Source organism: Cetorhinus maximus, chromosome 11 (assembly GCF_964194155.1).
Source record: "Cetorhinus maximus chromosome 11, sCetMax3.hap1.1, whole genome shotgun sequence".
Taxonomy (NCBI): domain Eukaryota; kingdom Metazoa; phylum Chordata; class Chondrichthyes; order Lamniformes; family Cetorhinidae; genus Cetorhinus; species Cetorhinus maximus.
The window spans coordinates 82,820,669-82,830,847 of NC_135889.1; the positions used below are offsets into that span (position 1 = coordinate 82,820,669).

The window sequence follows — 10,179 nt, forward strand, 5'->3', positions numbered from 1 at the left end:
AGACCAGCCATGATCTCATTGAATGGCGGATCAGACTCAATGGGCTGAATGGCCTACTTTTGCTCCTACATCTTATCATCTTATGGCCTTGAGGAAGTGGGAGACCTTGGAGTGCATGTCCACAGGCCCTTGAAGGTGGCAGGACAGGTGGGGAAGGTGGACAAGAAAGAATATGGAATGCTTTCCTTTATTGGGCAAGGTATTGAATACAAAAGCAGGGATGTAATGATGGAGCTACATAAAATGCTGGTTAGGCTACAGCTGGATTTTTGTGCATTGTTCTGGTCTCCATGCCACAGGAAGGATATAATTGCTATGCAGAGTGCAGAGGAGATATACAGGAATGTTGCTAGGGCTTGAAAATTGCAGCTATGAGGAGAGATTGGGTAGGCCAAGGTTGTTTTCCTTAGAACAGAGAAGGCTAAGGGGTGATCTAATTGAGGTGTACAAAAGTATGAGGGGCTTAGATAGAGTGGACAGGAAAGATGTGTTTCCCCCAGCTGAGGGGTCAATTACCAGGAGGCATAGACTTAAGGTGATTGGTAGAAGGATAAGAAGGGACATGAGGAAAATGTTTTTCACCCAGAGGGTAGTGGGCATCTGGAATTCACTGCCTAAGTTGGTGGTTGAGGCTGAAACACTCAACTCATTTAATAGGTACCTGGATCTGCATCTGAAGTGCTGTAACCTACAAGGCTATGGACCAGGTGCTGAAATGTGGGATTAAATTGAGTGGCTTGTTTCTTTTTTCTCTTTTTGGCTGGTGCAGACACAATGGGCTGAATGGCCTCTTTCTGCACTGTAAATTTCAATGGTTCTATGGCTCTATCCACCTCCTCCTTTTCATCCTCCTCTTCTTCCACCTGCTCCTTTTCCTCCTCTTTCTCTTTCTTCTATTTCTCCTCTTGCTCCTCCTTTTATTTCTCCTCCTCTTCTTCCTCCTTCTCCTCTTTTGCCTCCCTCTTCTTCCTCCTTGTCCTCCTTTTCCTCCTTCTCCTCTTCCACTTCCTCCTCATCCTCCTTCTCCACCCACTGAAGGCCTAGTGGCAAGCGTTGCGCCCTCATGAACGCAAGCTTGTGGAGGATGCAGCAGGCCACTGTGAGTTTGGAGACACTCTCTGGCAAATGTTGGAGGGCTCCTTCCACCAGCAGCCCAAGCAACAAAACTATTGTTTCAGGATTTGAATGGCTTGCTCCAGGATGTTCCTGATGGCAGCATGACTCTTGTTTCCGGTGTACTGTTCATCCATCATCAGGTGGCGGAGGGAGTCACAGGCCAGTTTTAGAGCAGATTTCCCTTGTCACCAATGTGGTTGTCAATATCACCTGAAGATAATGTGTGTGGCTGAATGAATGAGTTGTGACTGCTGCCCAGATAGCAAGCATTCACCGACGAGGTGCTCTGTGCATGGTCACATACCAACTATAGGTAGCCCTTGTGGTTGTGGTACATCACTTCATTGGGGTCCATAGAGCTGCGTACACACAGTTGATGGCATGCTGCATCTTTAGGAATCCCACTCTCCCAGTAAAGGCACATGTTCGCTCCTTCTTCTCCCTAGTAAAAGAGAAGGTTATGAAGTTGCCTCTCCTGGCATATAGGGTATTTTTCACCTCCTGAATGCAGTGATGCACTGCAAACTGTGAAATTCATGCAATGTTGTCTGTTCCCACCTGGAAAGATTTACTGACATAGAAATTGAGACACGGTGATCTTCATGGACACTGGCAGTGCTGTCCTTGCCCTGCTTGTGACTTTAGGTCTGGTTGTAGGAGGTACCACAGCTCCATCCACTGCCCCCTTTGTAAAATGTTGCAAAACCAGACATTGCTCCTGGCTGAGATGGAGATAAGAGAAGCCCCTTAGCGGATACGGCCTTTTATTGAGATCTCTCCTCCCCCTTCCTTTGTCTACAGCTCCCCATCTTTGCTACCTTTGCTCCATCTCCTTGTTGCTCTGCAGCCCAAGGAGGACTGCAATGATAGCCCACATTACTGAAAGCATGCTTTCTCCTGACAGATCTTTCAACAACACTGCCCTCCTTGTCAATACTCAGCCTCAATCCTTTGTGAATCCAAAAATCTTTGCAAATTCCTCCAAGAACCCTCAACATAGTACCCGCATTCACTACATAGCAACAAAAGAAATTCAGAAGCACCTTACCTGGAAGCTCCATGGTGATTTCTTTAAATTGCACTAGTGCCAATGAATGCATATTCAGCTAAGAGTGATCAAGGTTGGGCATTAACAGGACCTGCGAGGTCCAAAATGGCAGCTCATTGTTCAAATCACCAGGAGATACTGTTTGATGTCACGATCTTCCCATTCTGCTTGCTTCCGGCACATGAATGGCATGCCTACACTGGTGCCTTTACAAATGTGGCACACTGCGTGCGCCCACACCAAAAGTGATCAGAAGCTGTTCGACTGACATTTTTGGAGTTCCAGGCTTCTGTGATGCCTGCACCAGCAAATTTTGCAGTGAAAATGTTTTACCATAGGCAACTGTTGAAGTTAAGACTAAGGCATTATTTGAAAGGCAATTGGATGAATATTTGAAAAGGGAGATTATAAAAGAATTCAGGGAACGGCAAGGAAATGAGATCAGGGCAGAAATCCACTGAACTAGTATGATTGGCCAAGTGGCCTAATTCTGCACAATTTCTATGATTCAATCTGTAGAACTAATTTAATGAAAGACCCTTCATTTATACGGCACCTTCATGACCTCCCAAAGTGCTTCACAACCAACAAATTATTTTTGAAATATGGGCACTATTTATTTTTGAGATGTTCCACAGATTTTAGAACTACAACAACAACTTGCATTCATATAGGGTCTTTAACATAGTAAAGTCATTTCATAGGATCAATATCTAATAACTAAAAGTCCTGCTCATCACCTTTGTCTATTTCTATGTGAAATAATGATGAGGCCCTCAGCAGACAATGCAAAACCATTTAACATTGTTTATCCAACCTGCAGGTCTATGGGGTTTAGTGAACAATGCTGGAAGAGTAATTCCAATAGCACCCACAGAATGGCTGACTGTGGAAGATTTTACCAGAATCTTGGATGTTGATCTAGTTGGACTTATTAATGTCACCCTTCATTTCCTTCCACTGGTGAAAAAGGCAAAGGGAAGGATTGTGAATGTTGCTAGTGTCATGGGTCGTATTTCATTCGCTGGTGGTGGATACTGTTTATCGAAATCTGGTGTGGAGTCTTTTTCAGACAGTTTAAGGTAAGTGCCCAGTAAGCAATCTGGCAAGCAAGTAAATGACAGCATTGAAGAATTTCATAGAGTCATAGAGTCATTACGGCATCAAAGGATGACCGCTCTCTGTAGAGCCATCCAGTCAGCTTCTGATCCCCACCAATGACCTGAGCCTAATGTGAAGACTCATGAACATCATGACTTTGAAATTCCACAGGGTTTTTCCAATCTCCCAATCCCGTAACTTTGGCAGAGGCTGGTGGAGCTCCAGGGGAAATGCCACAAATGGGTGTTTTTATGCATTTATGTTGTTTTTCTAGGGGTTCTGCTGATCTACTAGTGTATTGTATTTCTTTGCAACCACCTTTATTGTAATCCCAAATGAACTGTGCTGATTCATTAGAGCACCAGTTACCCCAAGTTGTATACACCCTGCCCATGTATGGTGTATATGTGTTCAGTCTGGTTTACCCTCCCTACCTCCTCTTCAGGACATTGTGGCTTCTACTCTTAACCACATAACCCCAGTGGGAGAAAGAATTGAAATAGTGTAGCTACTGGATGACAGTGTCTAACTCCAGGAATGGAAGTGATTCAACACCTCCTTGTGTTGGGTCAATAGATGGCCTTGAAATTCTGGGCACCACAGGTTGTGTTATGGTAGCAATATAGACCCGTATGTCTTTGGTGAAAATTCAACTTATTTGAGTGAGATTAGTAGTAATGTGTATGTGACGTTGGGTAGAATCTAATTATGCTCCTGGGAGTGGGAAATGAGGTGGATGGGGACACTTAATTGTCCGGGAAGTGAAATGTCAGCTTTCCGACGGCAGGATGAAAGCTGGGAATTAAATTGATGGTGGATTAAAGGCAGATTGTAGTTCTCGATGGCAAGCAGTGGGAACCTATTTTTAATGCATTTACATGGCATGCATATTTATTAAAGCACGTGGTCACTAGATTAAATTGTGCCTTTGAGGTTAAGTCAGTAGTAAATGAGAAACAGGTGCCTTTAGATTCACGACTAGGCAAAGGTGACATGCAACAGGCAAGGTAGTCTTCCTGGTGACTTGCAGTGAGTAGGAGCTGCGTTTCCTGTAGAAAGCTTTCTTGGATCGGGGAGAGGAAGTTGAATTGTTGCATTGAGCTTGGATGGCAGCTGTCTTGGGAGGTGAGGTGCGACTGTCTGTGGTAGGGAGGGTGGTGGTTGTCTAGAGCTTGTCAAGGCATGGCTGTGCATGGAAGGGAGGTCAGGTTGGACCTAGGAGGGTCCGTGGGAGATAGAGGGAAGGAGCTGAACCACACAGGGAAGGTCAATCTCTACTGAGGCAGATAAGCATGATAGAGAGGAGATCAAGGGTGATTGAGGGCAGATTATTGTTAAGGTTGGGAGAGTCCAGGGTGACCAAGGGCAGGTCAAGGATGATAGAGGGAAAGTCAAGTATGATAGTTGGCAGATTGTGGGTAGTGGAGCAGGTCCAATGTCCCGGGGATCAACTCTAGGTTGACAGACAGTTGATCGAGGGTGATGTTGGGTGGCTCCAAGGTCATCAAAGGCAGGGCAAGGGAGATGGGAGGAGGGCCGAGGCTGATGGAGGGAAGGTCAAAGGTGACTGAGGGAGGGTGATGGCTAGCAGCTACAGGGATCCAAGCGTGGTAGCTGAGGATGGGGTGGCAGCAGCTCCAATTTAAATTCTTCCTCTCAGACAGGCAGAATGATGGTGCTGGCTTGCAGGGAGTGGATGCCTGTTTGGGTACCATTTAAATGTGGCCAGACCTTTGACCCCATGAGGTAATGGAGGATCAGCAGCTTCCCACACAATTGGCCAGGCCCCCTCAACTGTGCACAGCTAACTGGCTGGCCAGTACATGATTGTGCATGACTAGCTGCCCCGCATCTGAACAGAAGTCCTGTGCAGTTCCATTCGTGCTTTCAGGTCATCCACTGGTGCACAGAATTCCACCCATCTTCTTGAGAGGCATCTTCATTATCCATGCTGAGTCCTGCTGCAGGGGACTCCATTACTATGCCCAGACATTTGCTTTTAAATAGACCCTAAGCAGCAATAAGGTTGGTCAAACACTCAAACAATCTCAATCTGATTCCAGTCAGCTGTCCGCCCGCCGACCTGTCAATGGCCAATTGAGGCTATTGACAGGGTAGTTAACGTAATTAAAGTCCTGCCCGTCCAACCTTAAGGCTGGCGGGCACGCCAGGAGCCCCAGCGGGCTCCAAATTATTGATGAAACTTCATCCACTGGCGGGATGAAGTTTCATGTCCGTATTGTAAAAAATTAATAAAGTGTATGTGTTCTTTATTAACATGTCCCATCTCGTGTGACATTGTCACATGAGGGGGACATGTTGATAATTTTTTAATGTTTCTATTTTTAATGTTTTTGACACTATCAGTATTCTGCCCAAAGTGCCATCACAAAAGGGAAGAAAATATGCCACAGATCTAAGTCTTTGTGGACAGCTTTCCCTAAGTATTCTTACAATGCCGCTAACCGCAAAGTCTGAGCCAAGAGAACAAGAACGCTTCATTTACTTGGAATGCTTCAATAAGGATATGCTTCACTAGCCAAAGTTTCAACCTTTAGCTGCCTAACTAAGCAACAATGTTTATTTATTAACAAAACTTTATTCTTCAATAATGATTCTAAAGTGGAAGCCAGCAAAAGTACATGATAGATACAGGTCACACAGGCATACACAGTACCAAAGGAGCATTGCTATTCTTTTAGAGATGTTTCTCAACTCTCAGCTACTCAAAAAAGAAAAAGATTTTAAATCCTTTTATTCAGAGGAAAGATTTTTTCAGGGGTACATTTACACTGCACCCAGGATAGTTCAGTGTGACTACAGCCAGAAGCCAGTGTCAGGGGCTAAGCTGACATGGAAATAAAGCAACAAGACTTTCTAGAAGAGAACAACTAACTCTCCTTCAGTCAATTGGGCATTCCCGTTTGACTTGGAGTCCAATTTTCATGTTGCATGAAGCAGTTTGGGCTTCCCAGTGATAAAATTGTCGTGTACAAATGCATCTTTTGATAATGTGACACTTCGTTATTCGAAAAATGTTAAATAAAAACAGAAAGTGCTGGAAATACTCAGCAGATCTGGCAGCATCTTTGGGGAGAGACACAGTTAACATTTCAGGTCGATGAAACTCTGATGAAATGTCATCAACCTGAAAAGTTCAATCTGTTTTTCTCTCTCCACAGATGCTGCCAGACCTGCTAAGTACTTCCAGCATTTTCTGTTTTTATTTCAGGTTTTCAGCATCGGCAGAATTTTGTTTTTGTGATTAGTGTCAACATCAGGCATAGCTGTAAGAAAAGGAGAGAAATAGGATTTGGATTTTTAGAGGCAGTTAGCTTGCTTGAGCTCCTTCCTCTTCCAGATGAACATTTACAGCATTTGCCAAAGCTTTTGGAGAGGTAGATCAAAGTGAATTCTTGTGATTTTATGTGCAGGAGGGATATGCAGCACTTTGGAATCAAAGTCAGCATTATTGAACCAGGATTCTTCAAAACAGAAGCTACAAACTTAGAACTTGTTGAGAAAAATCTCCTACAGCTTTGGGAGAGACTCACTCCTGAGATCAGGGATCAGTATGGACCAAAATATTTTGATAATTGTAAGTATGTTTATTAGTAACTCATTTGCTCCTAATACATGAATGGCCACCCCTATTTACAAAGGTGTCGTCCTGTTGTGACTGATCTGTTATTTGGTACTTTTGGTATTTTAATATTTTAAATGCATAGTTTTTGTTTTCAGTGTGATAATGTGTGTTGCTTTATTTGCTAACCTACAGTTAAAACTGCAAGTTCAATTGCAACAAATTGTAATTCTTATTCGCAAAGTGCGATCATCCTATTCAATAAAATGCTCTGAGCAACTTTTTCAGGATAACTTGCAAGTGCTTGTTTTCTAGACATTAAAATACAACGACTTTCAATGCTCTCACTGTGTTCTACTGACCTTGCGAAAATGACTAACTGCATGGACCATGCTCTGACAGCCAAGTATCCACGGACACGTTAAAGTGCTGGATGGGATGCTAAGCTTTTCTGGATTCCGATCTCCTATGCACCATCATTTCTAGCAGACTGCATGCTACGTTTGTTGTTACCTACTCCTGTATATAGTTTGAGAAAATCAAAATCCAGAAACATAGTTGATGTATAATTACAGTAATAGAATTGCCCATACTGGCATAGGCACCATATATAACATAAATATCAGATAACATTTTTCTAAGTTTTTCACAGGGTAATGCAGGTCTTGTTTACAGACAGAATAATTAGAAGATAGTGCTTAGATTTTATTATGTGTTAACTCTTTACAACTCCCAAGTAAGAAACTCAGGAAAAGTTAGAGAGATTACATTTATGCCTGTAATAATAAAGCATAGCCAATTCCTCCTCATGTTGTTTAGATAAGTGTGGTTCAGTTCTGAGTTTGAAAATATTGTAAAAGTGGTACTTTTGTTCAGATTCCATTTTCCAACTTGGAGCTGTTGGAATATTTGCCACTGAGAATGGATTAATAGTTGTAAGGCTCTGCCTTACGTTGCTCTCAAGTTTTGTGCAATGGCACTTTCACACAGGATGCTACTGAGACCTTTCACGCTGGTATTTCAATTCATTGAGGCTTGCAGACATTAATTGTCTCACTCAAAGAATAAAACCATATTCTACACAAGTGAGGCCTTGAGTATTTATCTAAAATTTAGAGACCACACTTGTTCTTTAGTCCCTTTAATTTATTAGAACCCAAAGTATATTTTGTGTTTAATAACTTTGAACATCTCATTCAACAGCTGGATCTATTTAACATAGCAAATTATTAATGCCAATTTTGGAATAATAAGTTGAATGGGTCCAGAAACTAAGCTTACCTAAGCAAACCTATACTAGTAGCATCACATTATATGTTTTCTAAAAGCACAATTTTTAATGTTTTGTCTTTTGAACTATTTTGTAATAATACACTGTTTCTATTTTTGAATACTGAATATTGTTTTTCCCATGGAATAGCTTTATTTTGCTTTCTTGTATCGCCAGTATCCTATCAAGAGAGATCTGTTGCTATTTCTAAATATCAAAGTGAATAAAAACCGAACAGTATCTAGAAAAGCAAGCATATGTATAGTTTGCATGGATTAAAACTCTTCTTGATGTATTTGTTTTTTTCAAAAAAATTCTCCCTCAAAAAACCCAGCTCCTTCACACTAAGCCGAAATGAATGTCTGTGGACAGGACAGAAAACACACATAATTAAGATACCTGGAAATGAATGACAGAGTTCTCTACCTGTTCCTGCACTGAAGTGCACCTGTACCTATACACCTGCTCGCTTGAAGCAAATGCAAATCAACAAAGTCCAACTTCTTTACATGTCTATAATTCACCTTAACCCATCCATAACATATCTGAGCACTTTATTTTATTGCCTTATTGAATATAGCAAGTCAATAAAGTATGGTGCTCAAGGATCTGAATGAAGAAACTGTAGAAGTGAAACCATTATTATAAATACCCCCCATTGGTGGGGGGAGGGGGGGGGGGGGGGAGGTGGGGGTGGGTGGGGGCTGGTGCTAACCCGATCAGTGCCCCCAATCGGGGCCACGCCACCATTTTACGTGGGTGGGCCAATTAAGGCCTGCCCAGTGTGATGCGCGCCCGGAAGCGCTCAGTGCTCCCTGTGCGGGCGGGAGGAGGGCGGGATTCCCTGAGTCGGGGCCTGTGCTCTTTCACGCATGCGCGCCAAAGAGCACAGAAATCTCCCTAAGGCACAGAGGTGCCTCAGGGAGATTAGTTAAGGTTTAAAAATTTAAATAAAGAAAAGGAAATATTTTAAGACATGTCCCCTCATGTGACAGTGTCACATGAGCTGTGGCATGTTCATGAATTTTGATTAAAAATTTTATTTAATTAATGAAACTTTCATGAAACCTCATCCTGCCCGTGGATGAGGTTCCATGAAAATGCAAAGGCCGCCTGGGCTCTTCACCTGCCCACCAACCTTAAGTTTGGACAGGCAGCCCTGTTAATTGTTTTAATGACTATTTAAACGGCCTTAAAAGGCCTTTGACAAGTCGGTGGGCGCGCAGCTGCCAAACTGAAAATCTAAATGACGTGCGGTGATGTCAGGATGCCCGCCCAACCTCACTGCGTGTCATCTTATAGTTCGGCGAGCAGGCCCGCCCCTGCTCGCCGACCCAAAAACTCTGTGTGGCATCAGCAAGTTTACACTGAGTAAGACATGGGCCTGGGCTTTCCACTTTTCTCACATCGGAAATGCAATGGGAAAGTGTGTAATTCAGTGCATGATTGCACAGCACTGGTGAAGCGCCCAATAATGCGCCACCAAAGTTTTCCTCTCTATGTTGCACAATGTTAGAGAAGCCCTGCCACTCAAGGATGCAGGGATGTAACTAAAGTCCCTGGCCGAAAATGCAGACAGTGAGAATGTGTTCAGATTTGTTGTGCATAGATATATATGGACTGTGTGACAGGCGCATTATTTGAAAGGACGACAACAATATCTTGCATTTAGTTAGCTCCCATTTCTTACAAAAATATACCAAAGTACTTTACTGATGTGTGCTTAGACATAAAATAGAAGACAATCAAGAAAGGAGATATTAGGAGGATGACCAAGAACTTGGTCAAAGATGTGGAATTTAAGGGGAGTATTAAAAGGCCGAGAGATAGTGAGGTTTAAAAAAGGAATTCCAGAGTAAAGGGCTTAGATGGCTGTATGTATGACCACCAGTGGTGGGGGAAAAGGGGAGGGGCACACAAGAAGCCAGAGTCAGAGGAAGAGCTCGGGAGTGATGGTGATTGTGGTTTATAAATCTGGCAGAGCTAACAGAGATAGGGAAAGACAAGGTTGTAAAAGGACTTAAACACAATTTTATCATTCTAATTGGGGGGGTGTTTGGA

The 10,179-nt window shown here is 43.0% G+C and overlaps 1 protein-coding gene across 1 annotated transcript in view; it reads left to right on the forward strand.

Moving 5' to 3' along the window:
- The window catches only part of LOC144686730 (retinol dehydrogenase 7-like), a 28,956-nt gene extending 20,562 nt beyond the window's left edge, over nucleotides 1-8,394 (forward strand). The window contains exons 4-6 of the mRNA XM_078552335.1: nucleotides 2,988-3,246; nucleotides 6,700-6,863; nucleotides 7,164-8,394. Coding sequence (XP_078408461.1) covers nucleotides 2,988-3,246; nucleotides 6,700-6,863; nucleotides 7,164-7,273 — 533 coding nt within the window. The 3' untranslated portion in view covers nucleotides 7,274-8,394. The remainder of the gene's footprint in view (nucleotides 1-2,987; nucleotides 3,247-6,699; nucleotides 6,864-7,163) is intronic.
- The last annotated feature ends 1,785 nt before the right edge of the window (nucleotides 8,395-10,179 follow it).